The 26,981-nt window shown below is 35.7% G+C and overlaps 1 protein-coding gene across 8 annotated transcripts in view; it reads right to left on the bottom strand.

Annotated features, from left to right (window-relative positions):
* ATP11B (ATPase phospholipid transporting 11B (putative)) overlaps positions 1 to 26,981 on the bottom strand; it is a 125,232-nt gene that overhangs the window by 87,689 nt on the left and 10,562 nt on the right. For 5 of the 8 annotated variants that reach the window (XR_010155398.1, XM_003310129.7, XM_016942344.4 and 2 more), the window contains exons 2-4: positions 10,595 to 10,711; positions 2,761 to 2,850; positions 1,221 to 1,301 (exon numbers count right to left, since the gene is read on the bottom strand). Coding sequence is in view for 6 of the 8 variants with exons in the window: in XM_003310129.7 (XP_003310177.3) it covers positions 1,221 to 1,301; positions 2,761 to 2,850; positions 10,595 to 10,711 (288 nt within the window). In the remaining 2 variants the exon portion in view is untranslated. Of the gene's footprint in view, positions 1 to 1,220; positions 1,302 to 2,760; positions 2,851 to 10,594; positions 10,712 to 12,735; positions 12,926 to 26,981 lie in introns of those variants that run through there. The other 3 variants (XM_054682374.2, XM_016942348.4, XM_016942349.4) reach the window with 3 other exon arrangements.

Raw genomic sequence — 26,981 nt, 5'->3', positions numbered from 1 at the left:
AACATGTTACTTTGTTGAAATAAATGACATCTGTTTGTCATTTATTTCATCAAAGTAAATATTCATCAGGTGAATAATTATATGGAGTGATTTAAATGCATATCAACTGATATACACACATTTTAATCTCCAATGGAAGAGTGAAGAAAGTAAAATCGAACTTAGAGCTGTGGCCTAGTATTCTCTGACATGTAGATGCATAATCTAATTGTTAATCTATAGGCTCCTCTATCTTTCTTATGTATGCAATAAAGAATATACTTCATCCCAGAACTATAAAATGTTTGTCAATTTTATTTCCATTTCAATTTATGCCTTATCCCTACATTTATAAAATGAAAAATTCACATTTGCCTGAGAAAATTCAGTTAATTCTCTTGCAGGTGGAAGGAATCATCTCTGTATAACTGAAACCCTGCCAAGACCTTTTTGAGAAGTAGTAGCTAAATCAACAGGACATTTCTATGAATTTCCTTTTTATTCTATATGTTTATCTAATAACCTTGTTTCTCTGTAACTAGATTTTAATGTCAATTCATGCTCTGATTGAAAATATTTCCCCAGGGGGAAAATACATAAAAACTAACCTCATAAGCGAAAGTTGTAAACAGCAGAAAAGGACTATACATTTTTTTTTTTTTTTTTTTTTTGAGACAGGATCTCACTCTGTCAACCAGGTGGGAGTGCAGTGACATAATCACGGCTCAGGGCAGCCTCTACCTCCTGGGCTCAAGCGTTCCTCCCACCTCAGCCCACCAAGTAGCTGGGACCACAGGTATGTGCTACCACACCCTAATTTTTGAACTACATAGTTTTTACTCACAAATGTTCACACCAGAAGTATATACCCTGCTCTCTATAAACATATCTCTTTTGAATTGTATTTCCTTTAAATATCACCAAACTCTACAAAGATGATTATAATTAAGAAATCTATTTCATATATAAATGGTTTATACATATACAATACTTGTTTTTGGATGCTTTCTAGCTCTGTCAAGGGAACTACATATTTTAACGATGTTAATCATTCCATGAGTCACCAGGTACCTGAAATATAACAGAGTGGCTAATTCAGTTTAATTTTACTACATATCAGACAAATTTGCTGCTTTCTTATGGAAATTATTTTCACAACAATAAATGTTACTTTGGAGTGGAAATATTTAGCAACTTCTAAATGACTTGGAGGAAAATTAAAAAAAGAAAGTATTTCATACCTGCTTTATGGCAGTTACTGTTATCACAAAGAATAATGGAAGTCCACTGGTAATTGGACTGGTAGGTGTATCAATCATAAGCTAGATTTATAAAAAAGAATACAGAATATTATATTTTTATATTGTGCACATCACACTATTAACATCTAAAATTTCACATTACACAGTGAGTATACTTTAGTTCCGATTTCACAACTTCACTTTGTTGGCTATTATGTGGGGTTGGAAGACTATTTAAATCTATTGCCTATCCACATACATGGCTAGACTGGACTCAGCAACTCTGTTTAAACACAAAGTTCTTCAATATTCGCCAAGGAGTGGAACTACAGCTACTCAGATCTCATTTCACATTTCTTTGCACATCCTGATAAATGCTGAAGAGTCTGTCAGCAATTTTTACCCTGGGATTCAGAATGATATCAACACTAGGGAAAGAAAACTAGGAATGGGACTATGGAAAGAATTTTTTTCTATAAGTGATTTTGTTACATCCAACAGAGCCAGAGGTGGATAACTAGGAAAATGATGTTCCTTTACTCCGGATAGGCCCATTAAATTTGTTCTATTCCATGGACAAGCTGAATTCATCTTAGCTAGTGATTTCACAAATGTATGGATGTTACGTGGATATGGTTAGCATACATTTTTTGCTTTTCCAAGAAAGCCAAGCGAACGGTCTATGGGCAGAAAATCAGAAGTTCCTTGTCTGTTCATGAAAGAAAGCAATTTTTTTTTTAAAAAAGTAAATGTTTCCTAAAGCATTAAAATGATTATTTGACAAGTTTCAATTTTTCATTTGAAATCCCAGGTTCTACTGAGAGAAGAGTTCAGAGTTTATATATTTGATGCTACACTGAAATTGCCAAGTTTTATCGGAAAAGAATAACTTCTTTAAAGGAAAATGGCCATCACTATTTTAAAATCTTGATTTATACTCAAGTTCTCTTGATTTTATATACATATATAATTTTTTTAAGCACAAGGTGAAAATTAAGAAACTGTCTAACAGCCTATAATAAACACAGACTTAAGCAAAGAAAACGGTCTCCTGGAAAAAAAAAAAACTTTACCCACAGGGATACTTAAAAATTACAATTCTTTTAAATAACTTAAATTTAAGTTAAATTTAAATTAAAAAATTAAAAGCCAAAGAAAAGTTTACTTTGTACAAAGATGATTCCACAGGCAGAAAGTACCGAAAATATGAACTATATATTAAAAGCCTAAACATTTATGTTCTGAGGCAGAATATCTGAAAGATATTAGGTTACACTCTTAGCTAAGATTATGGTTAATCTAAGTACTACAGCACATTATTGATGAAACAATATACAATTGATCTTAAAGTTTACCGGCTATTTCTTTTAGAAATCTAGATATGACAGATCATTGTATTCACTGAATACAATGCAGAAGCACTGCAGAAAAAAATGGTCACATGGTCAAATGATTAGCAACACAATGTAATTTTTCTTTGTTCTAAGACATATTTTTAGAAACTATGTTTACAAACTTAATATTGAGTAATAAAGCTTACCTGAACCAAAAATATAATAAGAAAATAAAAGTTTGCCACTCTTCTGAACTGTTCAAATAAATTTTTTGGAACAAAATTCCACACAGTGTACTAAAAAGAAAGAGATCAATAAATTAATATTTAAAAATAATATCAAGTATATAGACATAATATTAAGAAGTAAAGTAAAATCGGTTTTACTAACCCCTTAGACAAAATTCTGTAAGTCTATATGCTACAGAAACCATCTGGCTTTTAGAGTTCAGGACTTTTATTCTACTTCCCTTTTTTCTTCCTTTTACTATTTATTGGCAATTTTAGCTTAATTTTGAAAAATGGAATAAGCTGAAACCCAACAATTTTGCTACTAAATTCCAGTTTTTTTTAGAAGTTAGAGAAAGCAGATCTAAAACAACATTTTAATAACTTATTTTGGATTTTGGTATACAAAACTAAACCTAATGCTAAAGATAAATATGAGTTGATAGAAATGCAGATACTAGATACAATTTATATTTTAGTTAGTTTAGCATCAGAAACAGAGGAAATAGTTTGTTTAGTATGAAATATGAGGAAATAACCTAGAATGTTAAAGAAATAGAAATGCTTTAGATAAGTGATCGCCGCGATAACCACCAAGAAAATTTCATAAAGGATACGAAAATCTGTCACAATATCAATTTTAAAAGGTAAGATAGTATAGTACAATGGTTAAAAGCATAGATGCTTGGGGTTAAACTGTGGTGGCCCAAATCTTAATTTGTAATACTCACTAAATGACCTTGGACTTAATCTCTCCATGTCCCACTTTGCTCCTCTATAAAATGAGGATAATATTAATCATATCTTATAGGGTTCCAATAAACATTAAATCAGCTAACATACTGAAGAAGCACTTAGGACAGAACCTGGCTCATACTAATTGCTATAAAAGTGCTTATTATTATTACTCAGCTCAAAAACCTATAATGCTGTATTACAAGGGCAAAATAATATGCTGCAAATTTTATTTGTGTTACAACTCACAACATAACTTCATACATGAAACAGGGAAATTGATTTATAGAATGTTTACTTTATGTACATCCTCCCAGAAGAATATAAGATCCCTGAGGCCAGGGATATCATTTTATTTACTGTTCTATCTCTAGCACATATACTACTCCTTGGCACATAGGTGGAGATCAAACATTTTGCAGAATAGATTAATGAATAAATAAATATGGTTGACAACGGGTTTTTCCTGAGATAATATCCTGATCTCAGGCAATGAGGCCTCAATGGTTACTGACCAATTCAAGATTTCCAAAGAGGTACTTTATGTTACCTAGTGTCATGTCAGATGGCTCTAATTTTTGGATTTTCATTGTCAAAAGTTCACTTCTTAATTAGCTGTTTGAGACCTGAAACACTGTTTCCCACATGAACAACCTTATAAACAGAGTTAGGTTCCCAGAAAAGCCCACAAAAGCCTATCTGACCCAGGGATATGGAAAGACTAGTCCAATAGCAACAAACTTTCTTTCTTTGGTGAAATTATATTTTCAGTTTGAATCTGGAATATGTGAAACATATTTTCCCTGAGTAGTGGCGGCAGCAGTGGTTCCAGAATCTGAGGATGGGAAGTATGTTTAGGGCTCTAGAAAGAAGAGAGGTAGATACTTCCTGGAGCCAAAGGAAGTCAATGTTCAATGTATACACATGAGATGGTAATTGTGTGTCAAGTCACCTGCAGGTCATCTTAATTGGAATTAAAAATCAGTTGTCAGAGTATCTCAGTCACCAAACGTATAATACCTTATAAGGAAGGTTGGAAGTCTCCTAAGTTTACAGCAATCTATTTGAAACGTAACAGCAACAATATATTTTGTATTCCAGAATCCTGAAGAGAACAGCTATATAAATTGGCAGTAAAGTAATTGGTTTCAGGGTGTTTTCTTTGGCTAGTTCAATAATACAAGGAACAACTCAGAACAAATAAAAATTTCTTATGAAAACTAGCACATAAATCATAGAAATTGTTTCTAGTTTTTCCGAAATACAAACATAATAGATTGTGAATGAGTCTAAATTCTGTGCTTGTCCTATTGTATAGAGAGGGAGAACTCTAGTAGCATAATATCAAACATTATGAAAATACTGCTAAGAAAATAATTTATTATGCTTTAAAGTTCTCTTTGTTATGTAATAATGGTTAAGATAAATGAATTAGAAGTGTAACTTCTCTATAGTCATATATGACTTTATAATTGACCTTATTTTCTCCTAAGAAAACTAAAACATGGCTATAAAATTAAATATTTTGCAAGAAGGTTATTTTATTTTTTTGAGACAGTCTCACTCTGTCTGCCCAGGCTGGAGTGCAGTGGCGCAATCTTGGCCCACTGCAACCTCCGCCTCCTGAGTTCAAGCGATTCTCATGTCTCAGACTCCTGAGTAGCTGGGACTACTTGCATGCACCACCACACCTGGCTAATTTTTCTGTATTTGTTTTTTTTTTTTTTTTGAGACAGAGTCTCACTCAGTCGCCCAGGCTGGAGTGCAGTGGCTCGATCTCTGTTCACTACAAGCTCCGCCTCCTGGGTTCACGCCATTCTCCTGCCTCAGCCTCCCAAGTAGCTGGGACTACAGGCAACCGCCACCACACCTGGCTAATTTTTTTGTATTTTTTTAGTAGAGACGGGATTTCACCCTGTTGGCCAGGCTGTTCTCAAACTCCTGGCCTCAAGTGATCCGCCCACCTTGGCCTCCCAAAGTACTAGGATTACAGGTGTGTGCCACTACACATGGCCAAAGAAAGTTTAAATTTAAGATAATGTAGTTACTATGGCCAGTTAAAGACATACCACACAACCACAACATGCAAGACACTTCCACAATAAGAGAAACAGAAATAAGATGTTTAATATTAAGTAGAGGAGATTAAGAACAAAACATTAATAGCTGTATTCAAAGGTAAAGTATATGAAAAAAATTTAACAAGACAGTCATATTTGACATGTGCTTTAAAAGAAGAACATTCAACAGGCTGAAAATCCAGGGCAAATAAGGGAGAACATTTCAGGAAGCTAGGACAGCATGAGCAAAGGGACAGGAGAAAAGCTCATCATGGCTTTGTGAGATAGAAAACAATGCAGTCTGGAAGGAGACCAAGAGAATAACAGGGGAGTGAAAGGTAGTAAAATGAAAGTAATGAGAAGCAGGCTTCATTTATGCTCAGGAAAAAAGTGACAGTATCTGTATAAATATTTACATTCTTGAAATTATGGTCAAAGATATGAATTCTACCTTTCTACAAAAACATAAAATCTACAATGTCCACAAATACATAAAATTTACATTTTAAAAATTGTGGCTAACAACATGAAATCAAAGCAAAGGCACAGTGGTAGGAAAGTTCAACATGAGTTTGTGGAATAACAGGTAATCTGTTTTGGAAGGAGTTTATGAAAGCAATAGTGGCGTAATAGGTAGTAATGAGACAGTCCTCATTTACCGTAAACATTTAAAAAGGCAATACTTCTTTAAACATCCACATTTTAAATAATATGGTCAAAAACATTAAACCAAATACTTCTGTGTACAGAGACAGTCATTTAAAGATACTTATTTAATCCCAAAAGCTTTCTAGGAGGACACTCAGTTTCCACTATTGACAAAGAAGTGGTCCTGTGGACTCCCAGCAGATAAGAATTATAAAGATTACATTTTAAAAACTATGTCAAATCCTGGAAAATGTCCAAAATATAGATGGAAACGGGAAGAGAGTTTAATTTCAAAAAATTGCAAATGGAAGAAGTATAAATTGTGAATTTTTGGCTTCTTAGCTTGGAGACAGTATCCACCTACCACACACAACAATGGCTGCAAAACAGCTGGGGAAAACTACAGCCTCATCAACAACATGTGACCAAGATTAGAGTTCAGGGCTGGAAAAGCAGCTGGAAATGTAAAGGGAAAATACTGATTGTCAGAGAACCACACAAAGAAAATGGCTTATATTCAAAACATTAACTACACAATTCCAGGCTGACAGCTAAACTATGCACTAGAAAGGAATGAATTACTGATACTAATACTTGCAACAACAAAAATGAACCTCAACAGCATTATGTTACGAAAAAAGAAGTCAGGCACAAAAGACTTGTGTTGTATTATATGAAATTCTAGAAAAGAAAAAACTATAGTTACGGAAAGCAGATCAGTGGTTGCTAGTGCCTGGGGGGTGAGGAGGAGGGGGACCTGCTGCAAAAGACCATGAAAGATTTTTTTTGAAGCAATGGATATATTCCACATCTTGATTATGGCGGTGGTCAGATTTGTCAAAACTCATCAAACTGCACACTTAAAACTGATAAATTTTACTGTATGTAAATTATACCCCAAGTTAAAAAAAGAACCTAAAGTTTTCAAGAGCTTTTATTTCTTGCATAATTTATTAAGAACTGTGTCACTACAAACAAATGGATGAACATTCCATGGTCATGGATAGGAAGAATCAACATCGTGAAAATGGCCATACTGCCCAAGGTAATTTATAGATTTAATGCCATCCCCATCAAGCTACCAATGACTTTCTTCACAGAACTGGAAAAAACTACTTTAAAGTTCATATGGAACCAAAAAAGAGCCCGCATTGCCAAGACAATCCTAAGCCAAAAGAACAAAGCTGAAGGCATCACGCTACCTGACTTCAAACTATACTACAAGGCTACAGTAACCAAAACAGCATGGTACTGGTACCAAAACAGAGATATAGACCAATGGAACAGAACAGAGCCCTCAGAAATAATACCACACATCTACAACCATCTGATCTTTGACAAACCTGACAAAAACAAGAAATGGGGAAAGGAGTCCCTATTTAATAAATGGTGCTGGGAAAACCGGCTAGCCATATGTAGAAAGCTGAAACTGGATCCCTTTCTTACACCTTATACAAAAATTAATTCAAGATGGATTAAAGACTTAAATGTCAGACCTAAAACCATAAAAACCCTAGAAGAAAACCTAGGCAATCCCATTCAGGACACAGGCATGGGCAAGGACTTCATGTCTAAAACACCAAAAGCAATGGCAACAAAAGCCAAAATTGACAAATGGGATCTAATTCAACTAAAGAGCTTCTGCACAGCAAAAGAAACTGCCATCAGAGTGAACAGGCAACCTACAGAATGGGAGAAAATTTTTACAATCTACCCATCTGACAAAGGGCTAATATCCAGAATCTACAAAGAACTTAAACAAATTTACAAGAAAAAATCAATCCCATCAAAACATGGGCAAAGGATATCAACAGACACTTCTCAAAAGAAGACATTTATGCAGCCAAAATACACATGAAAAAATGCTCATCATCACTGGCCATCAGAGAAATGCAAATCAAAACCACAATGAGATATCATCTCACACCAGTTAGAATGGCGATCATTAAAAAGTCAGGAAACAACAGGTGCTGGAGAGGATGTGGAGAAATAGGAACACTTTTACACTGTTGGTGGGACTGTAAACTAGTTCAACGATTGTGGAAGACAGTGTGGTGATTCCTCAAGCATCTAGAACTAGAAATACCATTTGACCCAGCCATCCCATTACTGGGTATATATCCGAAGGATTATAAATCATGCTAATATAAAGACACATGCACACGTGTATTTACTGCAGAACTATTCACAATAGCAAAGACTTGGAACCAATCCATATGTCCAACAATGATAGACTGGATTAAGAAAATGTGGCACATATACACCACGGAATACTATGCAGCCATAAAAAAGGATGAGTTCATGTCCTTTGCAGGGACACGGATGAAGCTGGAAACCATCATTCTGAGCAAACTATTGCAAGGACAGAAAACCAAACACCGCATGTTCTCACTCATAGGTGGGAACAGAACAATGAGAACACTTGGACACAAGATGGGGAACATCACACACTGGGGCCTGTCGTGGGGTAGGGGCAGGGGGAGGGATAGCATTAGGAGATATACCTAATGTAAATGACGAGTTAATGGGTGAAGCACACCAATATGGCACATGTATACATATGTAACAAACCTGCACGTTGTGCACATGTACCCTAGAACTTAAAGTATAATAATAATTAAAAAAAAAAAAAAAAGAACTGTGTCGCTAATCTAAAGCTCATCCATTATCCTGGATTCTGACATCTCCTCTTCCTACTTTCTGCTTTAGAACCATCATCCAAAACGAGAGATGGCACTAAGGGTATGTTATACACATAAAGAATGTGAAGGCAGCAATATGGGGCAGGGCAAAGAACTGCTGACCTAAGACAACATCCTTGGGAAAGACGAGATTAGGATTAGAGAAAAGATGTTAGTTGCTTTAGAAGAGAGGGAAGGAGCAATGCAAAGATGCTTCTTAAGGTGCCCTTTCAGGCAATAGTTATGATATACGGAAAACTTTACCCTCAGTCTCTTTGACTCATATCCTCTATAACTATACCGTCCAAGCCACTAGTCACATGAAGCTACTGACATTTAAATAAAAATTAAATTAAACTTCAGTTTCTGAGTGCACTAGCCATATTTCAAGGTCTTGATAACCTTGTATAATTTATTGGCCATCATATGGGACAATTCCATCATGACAGAAAAGTCTACTGCAAAGTACTATTCTACAGTCTTTAGCTTCAGAATAACCTAAGACAACTTAAAAATGCCACAGGAAAAAATGAAACAAGGAAGAATATATAAGAGTGCAGCTGTACTTTGGCACCATAAAATGTGTACAAATGAGTGATAAAATTGGAGGAAGCAGGCTTTAAAGCAACACAGAACTGAGTTTAAATTCCAATCTATGGCCGGGTGCAGTGGCTCATACCTGTAATTCCAGCACTTTGGGAGGCCGAGGTGGGTGGATCATGAGGTCTGGAGTTCAAGACCAGCCTGGCCAAGGTGGTGAAATCCCATCTCCACTAATCATACAAAAATTAGCTGGGCATGGTAGCAGGTACCTGTAATCCCAGCTACTTGGGAGGCTGAGGCAGAGAATGGCTTAAACCCGAGAGGCGGAGGTTGCAATGGGCCAAGATTGCACCACTGCATTCCAGCCTGGGTGACACAGCGAGACTCTGTCTCAAAAAAACAAGCAAACAAAAAAAAACCCCCAAAAATCCAATCTAGCCATTTACTAGTGAGCAACCTTGGGAAAATTATTCCATTTCCTAGGACTTCAATTGAGGAAACTGATTTAAAATCAGTATAACACTGCTTTGTAAAATAGATTTCATAAAAGCTATCTCATAGGGTTGTTGTAAGGATTAAATGATATGAGAATTACTTAATATAGTTTCTGGTACATAGCATAAATATTAGTTCCTTAGTTTACTAGCAACTAAAGATAATTTTTTGGCATGTGGGCTACTGGTATCAGCAATTAGCCACTCCTTGTATTCTACAGTTAACCATTTTGCTTAAGATAAATCGACCACCATTTTCTTGAATTTGTAAGGATATAAATAAATATACACACACACATATAATCACTTTTAAAAATAAAACGATCCATATCTACAGTTTTAATAATAATTTTTTTTTTTGAGACATGGTCTCACTCTGTTGCCCAGGTTGGAGTGCAGTGGCACAATCACAGCTCACTGCACCCTCGACTTCCCAGGCTGAAGCCAGCCTCCAGAGTAGCTGTCAGTACAGGTGTGCCACCACACCTGGCTAATTTTTTGATTTTTTGCAGAGACAAGGTCTCATTATGTTGCCCACACTGGTCGCCAGCTCCTGGGCTTAACCGATCCTCTCGCCTTGGCCTCCCAAAGTGCTGGGATGATGGGTATGAGCCACTGCACCTGGCCTAACAATAAAAATTTTAATTCTTACCTTAGATGAAATGATCCTGTTATCTATAAATTTCTGAGGTGTGTAAAGGCCATTCTGAGGAAACCTGTTGGCTACGTAGATGGTTCTTGTGTCACTCTGATGTGGTGGGTCAAAACCCTAAGACCAATCAAGCAAGAGAAAAAGAAATACTAGTCAACCAGGTTAGTTATGATACTTTACTGTTAGCTTTATTTAGCTGGTCAGATTACATATATTACTATTGCCCTTAAAATGCATATAGACTCAATCCATCTAATTAGAAGAGCTATGCCACCTATTTTCTTTCTTTCACAGGTAAACAGGTACATTATCTCCAGATAGAAACTTTACTATTTTTTTTTCTTTCACAGGTAAACAGGTACATTATCTCCAGATAGAAACTTAACTAGGTAATGCCTTTAGTAATGAAAAACAGTTCATTCTCTGTCAGAAATACTACTATATTGAAAAAAAATCATATGGGAGACCTATAGAAGTATTTGAGGACAAATTTTCTATCCCTACTGCATTCCTTCCCTTTCATTTCTATGGATGGATTTCTACTCAGTGATGTGGAAGTCCTGTGTAGCTACAGCCTAATAAGCACCTACCACATCTGATGGCAAAGGTTTATATTTATTTTACTTTTTCCATCCCCAGACTGACTTGGTTGCAAAGAGCTTTGTTCCCAGATGACTTACAGTGCATTAGGTAGGGTCTTGCCCAGACTCATTCCACACAATCACTTATTTGAGCCATTATAGTATCAATTGACTTACTGAAATAGAGATATGAATATGCTGTAATTCCTGGCCTTTGGGAACTCATATCCTGACCTCAGATTGACAAGACCATCTGTCAAGGCATATTAGTAATCACCTCCGGTAGAAAAGATTTCACGGGTAACAAGAACACTGAAACTTTATTCTTAGAGGACTGTATTTCCACTTCCACAGTTGCAAGTGAACCTTCAAGACATCTTTAACATTCGGCATATTGTCTAGGGTTTTGAAATATTAGAATAAAGAGGCCGGGCGCGGTGGCTTATGCCTGTAATCCTAGCACTCTGGGAGGCTGAGGCGGGCGGATCACGAGGTCAGGAGATCGAGACCATCCTGGCCAACATGGTGAAACCCTGTCTCTACTAAAAAATACAAAAAAAATTAGCCGGGCGTGGTGGCGAGCGCCTGTAGTCCCAGCTACTCTGAGCAGGAGAATGGCGGGAACCCGGGAGGCGGAGCTTGCAGTGAGCCGAGATCGCGCCACTGCACTCCAGCCTGGGACACGGGGAGAGACTCCGTCTCAAAAAAAAAAAAAAAGAAAGATTAGAAAAAAGAAAAAAAGACTCTTTTGGCAGATCTTGGGAACCCACTGATGGGCTGAAAGCAATATCCAAATGAAAGACTTTCTTTCTTTGGTTCTAACAGGAAAACGATTCAAAATTCCTTAGGTTTTTTTCTTTTTTTCTTTTTTTTTTTTTTTACATAGTGGTCATGGGCTATTTACTAGTACTACTAAGCAGTTATTAAAAGGTCAATAAAACTTGGGTATTCATAAGCTATGATGATCCATTTTTAGATATTAGTAAAGGCTCTAATTTAGTAACTTACTACGTAAGTAATCTGGCTACCATTCAACGCTTAGCATCCTTGTAGCATTTCCATTAAGCACAGACATACACAGATAGTGTGAGATCCCATGTAACCTAGAGGGATATTTTGCTTAGTCCATTGGAATATTAAGTGTTATGTATGGTATTCAACTGTTATTATTCTTGGTTTTAAATTTTTATTCTGTGATCTCAGAAACAGCTAGTACAGGACTGTACAAATGCATTTGTATGCATCATAACAAACATGTTTATTTGTTCAGACTATTTAAAGTCCTAAGATTTTTCTACCCTGCTTTGGCAACACTTTGCAATAGTGATGAACACACTTTGTAGATGTGAATGCAGCATTGTGTGTCTGATTTCAAAAATCAGTCTCTTTAAGGAAAAAATATGGTGGCATAAATATTTATTTTCCTCATAAAGTGTCTTTAAAATTTTTCACAATTTGGTAAATAGATGAATAAGTGAACAAATGAATGAAAAAATAGTTTCAAGGCTACTCCTTTAGTCTAGGGCTGTATTTCTCAAAAGAGGTTCACAGGAAGTTTACCTATAAACAGGTATCTGGAGCATTAGACTGCAGGAGGCATATTTATTCAGCATCCACTCCACAAACATGTTAACATCTCCCCCCAAACACTAGCTCCTGCCTCTTAATATGCTTTCTGCCATCTTTCTCTCCAGCATCGCTCTGCTTTCAGCTCAACTCAACAGATTCAGATGGACACCTTTTTAAGAGCCTGTTAAAACAGATAAAATATTACTAATATGTTATTACTTCTCTTTAACACTAATTTAAACACTGATTTATAGCTTCTGGGATAAAGTTTTTTTAAAAAAGAAAGTAAATTTCAGGGCCTCAAACAATACATAAATCTTTAAGATGTCAAGACAACTGAGACTGAGAACCACTTAAAGAAAAGTTTAATTTTTTGCTAAATTCTCACAAGACCGGAATTTATGTACATCTAAAGTTAAGAAACAAAAAAAAAAAGGACCCAAAATAACAGCAAGATAACTACAGCAACACCTCAGTTATGACTAGAATTTATATTAACATATAAATGCACATACTTTACATGAAGCAAATGCTCATTTCCCATTTATCTCTACTGGATGATAAGAACCAATGACCACATACTAAAATTTTGGAACTCCTGAGGGTTCTATAATTATTTCAAAGGGATATATTAAAACGTTCCCCCTGGCTGGGGGCGGTGGCTCATGCCTGTAATCCCAGCACTTCTGGAGGCCGAGGCAGGCAGATCACGAGGTCAGGAGATCGAGACTGTCCTGGCCAACATGGTGAAACTCCGTCTCTACTAAAAATTAAAAAATTAGCTGGGTGTGGTGGCACACACCTGTAGTCCCAGCTATTTGGGAGGCTGTGGCAGGGGAATTGCTTGAACCCGGGAGGTGGGGGTTGCAGTGAGCTGAGATCGCACCACTGCACTCCAGCCTGGCAACACAGCAAGACTCTGTCTCAAAAAAAAAAAAAAAAAAAAAAAAGGTCCCCCCAAAATACATTATAAATTAAACTGAATTTTAAAAATCCTATAGAGCAATTCTATATTCCAATTAAAAATAAGATGACAAATTTAAAAGGAGAATGATGACAAACTTTTCCATATTCCCAATGATGATATAATATCTACCTATGCATTCTGAGGTTTTTCATTAATTCACATAATCTCATTCAATCATATTATAGTCAATGGCCTGCATTTGTGGGCACGTACGTGTGTTATTTTCTTTCATATGCAAAATAGGTAAATTTAATATATGTGTCTATAGTATAAGTATAGCCAAATGTCCCTTACGGAAATTAAACTTATAACTTCAGTTCATTAGTACTTAATATTAACTTTGCTGCAACAAATTAAACTAGCCACAATCTAAATAAAAAGAACAAAACTATCCAAAAATGAAGAAAGTGACTCAGAGCAGGATCCATAAATGGGCTTTAGTTCTGTGAATCCCTGAAATTGTGTACAAATTTGCATATATGTGCATTTTTCTGATAAGCGTATACATAGGTTTCATGAGCTTTGCATGATGAAAAGCTTAAAAGTACTTAACTTAAAATCTTGCTTTGTAATTAGTTCTCTAGCTTGAAATTCTATATTTAAAACTACCTCAAGAGAATCTTTATGTTTCAGTAACACCTTTATCTTCTTTAATAGGAGTCAAAACAAACTATTAACAAAATTATTTGTGTAACTACACGTTTAGTATGAAGTTCAAGCATAGTTTCACACTATTTCTAGTAAGCATTATCAGCAATTCTATGACACTGGAAAGGAAATATAATCTGAACTCTTTAATTACTAGGTCAAGGCTACATGGCAAGGTTCAGAAACCTTTGGCACATAATACATTTTCTCTTGTTATCCCAGGCTACTCATTCACACCCTCAACCCCTTAATGCTTGCCTGCTCCTTTCTTCTCTGATTTTTATCTTGTCCCGGGCAAAGGACCTGAGATAGATCAATGCTATTCCAGCCACCCTGGCTTTATGTTAATGTCTACTAAAAAGTAGAGTTTAGGTATTGTAGGCACACAAATTTAAACTATTTGAAAGCTATTATATTCTTAAAAATTATGAAATTCAAAATCCCTTTTTTTTTCTTACTGGACTTGTGAGCATATGTTAAAGCCATAGGTACTCAAAAAAAAAAGTGGGTGAATATTTAAAGGGGAAAAAGTCTCATGATGGCAGACAGGGGAAGTACTGTTAATACACAAGACAGGATTGATTTGAACGGGACTCCTCTTGTAACCAAATTGAATGAGACCTGGAGAAATCAAATCAGCAAACAGCTATATCAATTTTAGCAGGAGGTCTCTGGCATAAAACAATACTTAGGAATGAATCTCAACATTTTCAATTTCAGGCCAAGTATATTAGCCTCTGCATTATCTTAAAATCCCAAAGATTTTATAAGCATTACAAATAAAAGAGCTAAGAAGAGACTAAAACTATAGTTATGAGTAATTTAATTAGTCATACTTCTTTAATATAACTAAGAAAACATCATCCTTAGAGTTCACAGCGCCTTCTAGCATTCCTACATATGATCTATTTGCTCTATGACAGAAAGAAAAAGCATCAAAACAAACAAAAGTCCTCAAAACAACAAAAACAAAAAGCAGCTTCAGGGTCAAAACTGTATTAGGTTATTAAAATAAATGAACAGAATTTTATTTAGATCACATTCATGACAGAAAGTGATTTTTGTTGGCTATATGTTTCAAAGTATACCGGCACATGAAAATGCCTAGGGAAAAAAAATACCAATGCTTCTGGGGAGGAATTATTTAACGTCTTTTACTGAAACCTACAAAGTTAATTGTGAATTACTATTTCCTAGACATAAACTTTCAATAAAATATACCTATTCAGTAAAATATACCTATATAAAGGTATCATCAGGGCAAGATATTGTGACACTGTTAACAGACCAGACTAAGGTGATAGAGAAAAATTTAAAACACCCACAATGTAAACAGTTATAATTTACCTCAGCTTTTTGCTTTGTATTACATAACTTTCACTTCAGGATTTAAGTTAGTTTGCCATCTATCAGACCAGTCCGGACTTCCAAGAACCCTGGCTTAGTGCAGGGGTGAGTTGGGACTGGATTTTTTCAAGCTGTAGGATATAAAGTCTAGAGTAATCTTAGCGAAAGATAACTCAAAAATTCTCACATCATTTGCCAAAGTTTTACGAAAGGTAGCTCATCTCTGGCTCCAGGAAAAGGCTACTCATCCTTCATTTTTCAGCTTAAGAGCTTCCTTCTCAGTGGAGCTTTAGCTGATGCCCCTCATTCCCCAGAGACAAAGGAAGGCATGTGTTATGTACTACTCCCACCAAACCGTTTATACGGTTCCAGTATAGATTTCATTACACTGAATTCTAATTGCTTGTCTCTGTATCTATCTCCCCCTCCAGACTATAAGATTCTTTTGAGATCAGGTCTTGCTCGGTCACCCAGGCTTGAGTGCAGTGGTGTATTCACGGTTCACTGCAGTCTTGACTTCCCAGGCTCAAGCGATCCTCTCATTTCAGCCTCCGAGTAGCTGGGACTACAGATGCACACCACCATGCCCAGCTAACTTTTAAAATTTTTTGTTGATATGGGGTCTCACTGTGTTGCCCAGGCTGGTCCCAACCTCCTGGGCTCAAGCAATCCTCCTTCCTCAATCTCCCAAAGTGCTGGGATTACAGGTGTGAGCCACTGTGCTCTGCTCAGATTGTAAAATTCTTAAGGGCAGCATGTGCTTAGTTGTCTGACACAAATTAATTCTTTAAAGAATATTTACTCAATGGATTAAATTCTCTAGTTTTCACATTCTGAGTTTCAAATTCTCTAGTTTCACATTCTGAGTTTGGCTTTAAAATATCACTAAAGGCTGGGCACAGTGGCTCACGCCTGTAATCTCAGCACTTTGGGAGGCTGAGGTGGGCAAATCACCTGAGGTCAGGAGTTCGAGACCAGCCTGGCCAAAATGGTAAAACCCCATCTTTACTAAAAATACAAAAAATTAGCCGGGTATGGTGGTGCATGCCTGTAATCCCACCTACTTGTGAGGCTGAGGCAGGAGAATCACTTAAACCTGGGACGCAGAGGTTGCAAGTGAGCCAAGATTGCACCATTGTACTCCAGCCTGGGTGACAAGAGCAAAACTTGTCTCAAAATAAATAAATGAATAAATAAATAAATAAATAAATATAAAATATCACTAAAAATAAAAGTCAGGCGTGGTGGCTCACACATGTAATCCCACCACTTTGGGAGGCCAAGGCAGGTGGATCACTTAAGCCAGGAGTTCAAGAACAGCCTGGGCAACATGGGAAAACTCTGTGTCTACAAAAATAGAAAAATTAGCCGGATGGGGTAGCATGTGTCTATAGTTCCAGCTACTCGGGAGGCTGACGCAGGAGGGTCACTTGGGTCCAGGAGGTCAAGGTTGCAATGAGCCATAATAATGCCACTGCACTCCAGCCTGGGCAACAGAGTAAGACCCTGCCTCAAAAAAATAAAAAATAAAAATAATAAAAAACAAATGTCTACCAAACTGAATTTAACTTTTATGTTATTTAATTTGGAAATGGAAAAAATTTTAAAGCAGTTCTGTAGAGTGAAATATACCATTACTAGTATAAGAGGGGCTAGCAGGAAACTTTTTATTCTGGTGTTCCTAGATATGTCTTATTTTTATCAAGGCTATTTATTACAGTTTTACAATTGGTGGGGATCCATTCCTGAAGGTCAAAGAAATCAACTTCCATTAGGGGAATACAAATCAAAACCACAAGGAGATAACACTTCACATCCATTAACAAAGTTATTACAAAAACAAAACAAAACAAAACACCCCACAAAACAGAAAATAAGTATTGGCAAAAATGTGGAGAAACTGGAACCCTTGTGCATTGCTGGGGGGAATGTAAAATGGTGAAGCTACTGTGGAAAATGGTATGGCAGTTTCTCAAAAAATTAAACACAGAATTAACATAAGATCCAGCAATTCTACTTCTGGGTATATACTTCAAAGAAGTGAAAGAAGGAGCTCAAAGAATATTTCTACACCCATGTCCAAAGCAGCATTATTCACAATAGTCAAAAGGTGGAAGCAATCCAAGTGTTCATCTACTGATGAATGAATAAACAAAATGTGGTATTATACAGGCAATGAAATATTATACAGCATTAAAAAGGAAGAAAATGTTGGCACATGCTGCAATATGGATCAACCTTAAGGACATTATGCTAAGTAAAATAAGCCAGTCAGAAAATGACAAATATTGTATGATTCCTCTTATATAAGGAATAAGAGTAGTTAAATTCATAAGACAGAAGCAGAAAGTGGTTGCCAGGGGTTGAGTAAGGAAGGGAATGGCAAGTTTATGAGTACAGAGTTTCGGGCTGGGAAGATAAAAAAGTTCAAGAGATGGATGGTGGTAATGATTATATAACAATGTGAATATACTGAATGCCACAGAACTGTACACTTAAAAATGGTTAAAATGGTAACTTTTATATTATGTATATTTCACACAATTTTTAAAAATCAACTTCATCCATTTGGGACTTCACTGTGGATTTTCTGCATCAGGCAAGTCCTATTTGGCCATAATTCAACCATGATAGTAAATATCCCTTATATGCTGGACTGGTAGTTTCCATGTATGGAAACACAGAGGTATTTATGACAAAAATAAATGTGTAAGGTTTAGTTTAGATCAAATTTAAAGATCACAGGTTTTAGTAAGGGAGAATTTAAGGTTTCTATAAGCAAGGACACTAAATTTGAGTTCTTTAATTTGCCTATCCAGTTAACCACTGTCTGGATAAGGAGTGAAACTAGTAAATTTTATGGCTGCAGTATCCAGATTGGAGATAAACGGGTAAAAATACATTTCCACTCATATCTAAAACACTTCTGAGCTTCCTCCTTCTCCCCCAACAATCATAAACAAAACTGGCAATGAAAATGGCTTTCTAAATCCTCCTTGGTATATCAGCAACAGCTGGCTACAACTCTGCAAATAGGCTGGAGACACAGTCAATGAATAAACATATCTTTTTCACAATATCTTCAAAGTTTACTATTTAAAAAATATACCAGTCACAAATGTACACCACAAAATTCTAAACAACATTAAAAAATGTATTGAAGTAAAAAAAGATGTCCTGGGTGAATCCTATTTGGTTATTTAGACAAGAATTAACTCAAAAAAAAAAAGAGAAAAAAAAGTAGAAAAAAGGTGGATGGAAGATATGCAATTGTGCTATTAATTTTACACGCTGGAAACCTGTTTTCAGTAATGTCTGAACCAAGAAACCATTACTAAATAAATAACAGCAGCAGCAAGAACAAAAACCAACTACTTTGTACCAGTCTCACCACAATCTAGTTGTCCTACTTTTCATCTTGCCATAAACATTTTTAATGTTTATCAAAATACATAATGCTCTTACCTACAATGAAAGTATATGCTGTTCCTGTTATCAGATACATACAATGTAATATAAACAATTTAAATTGGGCAAACCAACCAAAATAATAATATCACTGAAATAGTGTTCCCAAATAATCATATACTTAGTGTTCTACAGGCTTTTCTATCCACCTATTATTTTCCGATTGGTTGCTATTCTCATATAGAAAACTGTATGTACTAGTTCTATCATAGCTAAGAGGTGTATGCCTCAAAAAACTCCTTTTGGGGGGATGAGCCAAAGGAAGGAAGGTGGACTTCTAGGAACTTTTCAGAAATAAGGTTGGTATTGATTTTCACAATGACTGGGGCGTGCTAGTGGCATTTAGTTACTGGGTGGGTGAGGCAGAAGTATTAGACATTCTGTAATGGATTGCAGAGCCTTGCCAATGAAGAACTGTCCTATGAGCATCACAACTTCCAGATGCCATGTTTGCAAAAATCCCTTTGAAATAATCCAAACCTTCTATTTGAACATAAACAAAAAAATTTTATATGGATTTATGAATTTTCCAGGAATGCAATTACCAGGAAAATTGAAGAAAGATTATACTTTTTGTCAGAACTTTTATGAAGTGCTGTTTACTATTTCAGAAAATCACATCACCAGTGAAAATGTTATGAGTCACCATAACAATATATTTTTAGCAGTATATTTTAGAGCCAGAGCATTCACAACGACTTCAGCATCTGATTATTCATTATGTCCAGTGTAGTCATGATTGTTTACATACTGAAATAGATTTTATTTAATATAAATGTATTCATTTATTTTTCCTTCATATGACAATTAGGGTGGTAATGTGGATTTTTAAAAAAATTACTTGTATAAGCAACTTATTTAAATTTTATTTCAGGATTTTAAAAAGGAAGAAGTATTTATAAAATATTTGATACGAACAGGGGAAATATGTCTGACAGCGTTGAGAATCAACTATGTATTTGGATGTTAAAATGTAAGTTATACCACAAGTATTCACTATCTCTCAAGTTAGAAGGTGCTGCTTATCTCACATGAGCAGTACAGACAGTACTCAAACCAGGAAACTACTGTACAACAAATATTTCCAACTACAGATTTAAAAGTAGGATAAAGTATAGGTAAAAACATTCTCAACAGTAACAGCACAAAAAACGCACTGAGGTCAAAGAATAAAGATGCTAGGTGAATCCTACTCACTTAGAAAAGAATAGACACAAAGGTAGAAAAAAGTAGGGTGGGAGGAAGATGCACAATTGTCTAATTAATTTTATATGTCAGAAATGTGTTATCAAGAACCTGGGAAATATGCTTCGAAAGAAAGTAAAGCATGTCTACACAGGGTAAAAAGAAAAAAAAAAGACTCAGTAAATCCTAAACTATTGCTATGAAAATTAAACTTTAAGCAGAGAAATGATTACTTAGCATCACTGGATCACACTAACATAATTCTGAAAAATTTATTTATTTATTTTGAGGTGGAGTCTTGCTCCATCGCTCAGGCTGGAGTGCAGTGGTGCCATCTCGGCTCACTGCAACCTCCGCCTCCTGGGTTCAAGCAATTCTCCTGTCTCAGCCTCCTGAGTAGCTGGGATTACAGGCACCCACCACGATGCCAGGCTATCTTTTGTATTTTTAGTAGAGATGGGGTTTCACCATGTTGGCCAGGCTGGTCTTGAACTCCTGATCTCAAGTGATCTGCTCGCCTCGGCTTCCCAAAGTGCATGAGCCACCGTGACCGGCTGAAAATGTATTTTTAAAAAACAAAAGAATTTTAGCTTATTTTCAGTTATTTCAAAAAGCAGCTCATTTACCCTGCATAATAACTAAGAAAATTCTACTGCTGATCTGCAATTCTTGCCTTTTAATATTTTCCTGTATTCGATTTTTTAAAAATGTACTTTAGCAACCAATCAAAGAGTACTTACTGAATACTTACCATGTGCCTTGTAATGTGCTAAGGACTAATGATGATGAAAGAAATACATGATTTAGTCCCTGCCCATATGGAATTGATGAAATCTTAGTGATTTATGCCTTAAGCTATTTCATCTCACATACTTAAGATCAAATCAGGATTGTTTTCTGTTTTAAATGTGAGACAACTAGCATGGATATCTAACAATCTGGAAAGCAACTGGATATACTTGTTTAGAGCTTAGAAAAGAGGGCTGGACTTGATATTGGAACCCAGCAAGCAAAATGGTGACAGTTCAAGCAAAGGATGTGTACAGGATTGCTTATTAGTGTACAGAGCAGGCAGGGCGTGGTGGCTCACACCTGTAATCCCAGCACTTTGGGAAGCCAGGGCAGGCAGATTGCTTGAGGCCAGGAGTTCAAGAACGGCCCAGCCAACATGGCACAACCCTGTCTCTACTAAAAATACAAAAATTAGCCAGGCGTGGTGGAACATGCCTGTAGTCCCAGCTACTTGGGAGGCTGAGGCAGGAGAATCGCTTGAACCCAGAAGGCGGAGGTTGCAGTAGGCGGAGATGGCACCATTGCACTCCAGCCTGGGCGACAGAGCAAAAGTCTGTCTCAATAAAATAAAATAATTAAAGTTAAATGAAAGAAATAAAATAGAATATAAATAAAATGTAATTAGGAAACTTAGTCTTTAATTGTTAATGGTTATCACACTAACTTCTAATAACCAAAGGCATTGGTTCTCAGAGTTTTGGACTTCTATTTTTTTAATCTCCTATAGGAGGGAACAGTTTTGGATTTCACAGATCGGTAAAACTTTTTTAAATTAGGAAACTGGCATAGGGTTGCCAACTTTTTATTTTTCTAACCAAGAATATTAATAAAAAAGAAAGCAAGGGAAACAATCTAAGACTTTAAGTTAAAGTCTGAGAAACTAAACCAGAAAAAAGAACATTAGGGAAAAACTAATAAAATTCAAATAAAGTATGCAGTTAAATAACAACACATCAATATTGGTGTAAGAAATGCTGCACAGTAATGTAAAATGTTAACAATAAGAGAAACTGGGTGGGAGAGAAGGGTACAGGAATCCTCTCCACTATATTTGCAACTTTTTTGTTAATCAAAAACCATTCTAAAATAAAGTTTATATTTAAAATGTTTAAAAAATTACTCAAAAACAAGGACATCTATAAATTTATGCAAACACACAGATTACACTGACCTCATTTTTCTCATTTTGCCATAGACCACTGAGAGCTTTATCTCAATCTACATGAAACATCATCATTATGGAACCCATGGCCTGGGAGACTACCAACTAAAAAAAACTGTTAAAAGCATTCTTTACAAATTTTGACTTTCCCTTTCTCATAATACATTCCTAAGATACTTCAGCTTTTCCCCCTTTAAAAAAAAAAATACTACAAATATATGCTGGAAAAAAAATGTTGATCAACATTGGCAGGTTAGCACTGCATCAATTCCCTTTAACTTTGCATAAAGATTTGGATCCACAAGGTATGAGGGTCTCCTGCATATCTAAGTTAGAAACCAATTCCTTTACAACACTGGAACTTCAACAGGAAAACACAAGATTAGAGAACTACTTTACAGTCTCTCCATAGTAAACAATCAGGTTCACTCTCACTGTTTCTGAACTTATCGTACCTTAAAGAGCATAGTGGAGAGCTAAAATAAGCAAGAATATCTACATTCCCCTTGTAGTTCAGGAGATGAAAAAGTGAAGAAACAACGTTCTAGGTAACATATGATTAAGACTTGAACTTACTATTTTGTGCTCAAGCTTTAACCGCCAATTACACTCATTGCAAAAGACTCTTCAAAGCAAAATCTTACAATACCTATGTGTATCACTTATAAAGAAAAACGTGTTTGCTACTCAGTTAAGTTAAAATGTTTGATCATTCTGAAATATCAAGCCACTTAGTATTTGATCTTATAATTCAATTTATGAGTATCATAAGCAAGGTAATATGCTTAGAACTATGGAAATACCAAAATGAGAAAACCACGCCCCTCCCCTGAATAAAACTTCATTTTTAAAAAAAGCCTTTTTAATAAGCACAAAAAGTAAAATATGTAGAATAAGTACAATTTTGACTAAAATAGCATTAAATCATAGATGACTCACTTATTTTCCTACAGAATATTATAAAATATAACCTCAATAGATTTAAAAGTATGACATAATTTCCTTATGGATATGATAAAAGCTATTATTAAAAATGGGCACCACCTTATCTCTTTGCTGCAATTCTAATTTCTATTTCAAGGTCACAAATTTCTCAAATGTCAAAATAATTTTTGAGCTCCCAAGGAATTTAAAACTTTCGAAAACTCTAAAAAATAATTTGCCACGCTGTTTAAAATCAATGTACACATTGCCATTTACACTATATAACATGTGTAAGAGGAGATACACATTAAGATATAAGCCAGGCCTAACTAATAAAATATATTTCACCTTGAGAATGGCCATGGCTGGACTAGAAACTCTTGATCATTTTTTTTTCTTTTTCCTCTACAAACTTGTCACCACCATCTCCAGAATACCACTGCTAGACTTGCCTTCCCCTAATGCCTTCTGTAGTCTTATCTCACTTTCAGGCAGATTTAAGAGATAACGGTGGAAGCTACTGTTATTTCATTCTCCCTACTACGGCTAATTCTATTCCACACTACTAAACTCCCTGGAAAAACTCTCTAGGTTCAAGTCCTGGCTGTGACACTAATTGGCTATTGGCTTTGGGAAGGTCTACATTTTGAACTGTTCCCTTTACTTCACAAAAGCAAAGACAGATAGTCTTTTTTTTTTTTAAATTAATACTGATCCAAGCTTAACATAAGATAATCATTTCTGTAATCAGGAGCTGAGCCTCTGGGACTCTCAGTGTGGAAATAAGCAGTTTGAAGTTCAACTCCTATAGGATAAGAATAGCCGGATAAGAATCAGCAGTACCCGCTCTGCACCATGGTTCTAGAGTCAGGTTCAATTAGTAGTATTGTGCTTGGGTCCAGGCTTGCTCCCACCTTTGAAAGAAGCCTGGAAAAAGCTGGGTACCTTTAAAATAAGTATGTTTAAGATCTCCAAAGGAATAATGGAATAATATTTTTAATGAAAAATTATGAAACAAATCAGGCACATATGCAGAAAGAGCAGACAGAAATGAACAAGGTCCAATAATAAATGCTGAAAATGAGAAATTGTCATTTAAGTAAAAATTCAGAAGACAGGATAAACTACAGTGAAAACAAGAGAATTGGTGGACTAGAAGCTAGAAATAAAAAATTTCTGCTGAAAACAGCACAGATAGAAAATGAGATGAGAATAAGAAAAGAGCCATAGAGAACAAATTAAGAGGCTTCAACATATGTCAAGCAAGAGTTCTAGAATGAGAAAACTAAAGGCTGAGAAATAATATTTTAAAGAAAAAATGGCTAAAAATTTTTCTGAATTGTATAGTCTTCAGATTGAAAGCACACGCAAATGCAGAGCAGGAAAAACAATATGAAAAAACGATGGATACATCACAGTAAAATTACAAAATATCAAGGACAAAGAGATAATCTTAAAAATAATGTGAAAGATATTACCAACAAAGTAATGACAATTAGATTAAAAGCATATTTCATAACAGCAATAATAAATGTCAGAAAGTAATGGAATAAGTAGTATCTCCAATACGTAGAGCTAAAGTAACCATTAATCTAGAATTCTGTATCTAGCTAAATTCCCATTCAATAGTGACTATGAAATAAAAACATTACCACTCATGAACTCTTGCTTAAAAACAACTAAAGAAGTTATTCAGCAAGAATAAAATTAAATCCAGAAGAGGTGGTATGCAAGAAACAATAATGAGTAAAAGATATCACTAAATCCTTGTGCTAAATCAAAATTACCACATTAATTAAAAATTAATGCTAAAAAACATTGAGTTTAAAAAGAAGTAGGACTACAACCCACATTATGGGAGAAAATATTTGCAAATCACATCTCATAAAGGTCTTATATCTAGAATATATAAAGAAGTCTTACAACTCAAGATTTTTTTTAAAACACAAGAAATAACCCAGTTAAAAACAAGCGGCCCAGTGCGGTGGCTCACGCCTGTAATCCCAGCACTTTGGGAGGCCAAGGCAGACAGATCACCTGAGGTTAGGAGTTCGAGACCAGTCTGACCAACATGGAGAAACCCCATCATTACTAAAAAAAAAAAAAGAGAGAAATTAGCTGGGCCTGGTAGCACGCGCCTATAATACCAGCTACTTGGGAGGCTGAGGCAGGAGAATCACTTCAATCTGGGAGGCGGAGGTTGCCATGAGCCGAGATCGTGCCATTGCATTCCAGCCTGGGCAACAAGAGTGAAACTCCGTCTCAAAAGAAAAAAAAAAAAGCAAAAATATCTGAATAGGCATTTCTCCAAAAATGATACACAAATGGCCAACAGGTACATAAAAAAATATTGGATATCATTAGTCATTAGGGAAGCACAAACCAAAATCGCAGTAAGATACTATTCATACCCACTAGGATGACTATAATCAAAAAGACAGACAAAAGTAAGTGTTGGCAAGGATATGAAGACATTGGAACCCTCATACATTGCTAGTGGGAATGTAAAATGGTCCAGATAGTTTGGAAAACACTTTGGCAATTCCTCACAAAGTTAAAAACAGAGTTACTATATGACCCAATAAAAGTCTACTCTTTAGGTACAAGCCCAAATGAAAATACACATCTACATAACAACTTACAGATGAATGGTCAAAGCCGTGTTATTTCTAATACCCAGAAGGCAGAAACAACCCAAATGTCCATCAATTGATGGATGAATTAAAAAATGTGGTATATCCATAAAATTGAGTATTATTTGGCAATAAAAAGAAATGAAGTAGTGATACATGCTACAACATAGAAGAACCTTGAAAACATTATGCTAGGTGAAAGAACACTGTTACAAAATACCACATATATGGTACGATGACATTTATATAAAATGTTCAGAGTAGGCAAATCTAGAAACAGAAAGTGGTTGATTTAGGCTGGGGGCTTGAGGTTTGGGAAAATGGGGAATGACAGTTAATGAGTATCGAGTTTCTTTTGGGAAGAAAAAATATCCTAAAATTAGAGTGTGGTGATGGTTACACTAACCTGTGAATACACTAGAAAAAAACTGAATCATATACTTTATAAGGGTAAATTGTATGTTATGTGAGTTGTATCTCAATAAAGCTGGTAAAAGAGAAAAAACAGACTACTATGCAACTGTAACGCAGAAGATGAGAAAGAACACTGGAGTTAAGAAATCTAAATTCCTGCCGGGTGCAGTCGCTCACACCTGTAATCCCAGCACTTTGGGAGGCCAAGGCGAGCGGATCACGAGGCCAGGAGATCGAGACCATGGTGAAACCCTGTCTCTACTAAAAACACAAAAAATTAGCCGGGCGTCGTGGTGGGTGCCTGTAGTCCCAGCTACTCGGGAGGCTGAGGTAGGAGAATGGTATGAACCCTGGAGGCAGAGCTTGCAGTGAGCCAAGATCACGCCACTGCACTTCAGCCTGGGGGTCAGAGGGAGACTCTGTCTCAAAAGAAAAAAAAAGAAAAAAAAAAGAAATCTAAATTCCTATGTTATTTGTAGATTATGTATAGAGATGCTCAATGACTACAGGCATAACTAGAAAAATAAATAAAAATGAAAATACAATCCATAGCTTATAATCATCAAAGGGAAAAAATATGAAGAAACTTCAATGCAAAGCTAATCAAAATCTAGAACTATTTTCCATGGAGCTAGACAAACACTGTAAGTGGCATATGGAAGAATAAAGTTCAGTATAATTGTAAAAAGAAAAAAAA

The sequence above is a fragment of the Pan troglodytes genome, chromosome 2 (genome assembly GCF_028858775.2).
Source record: "Pan troglodytes isolate AG18354 chromosome 2, NHGRI_mPanTro3-v2.0_pri, whole genome shotgun sequence".
Classification (NCBI taxonomy): domain Eukaryota; kingdom Metazoa; phylum Chordata; class Mammalia; order Primates; family Hominidae; genus Pan; species Pan troglodytes.
This window is presented reverse-complemented; position numbering and strand designations above follow the sequence as displayed.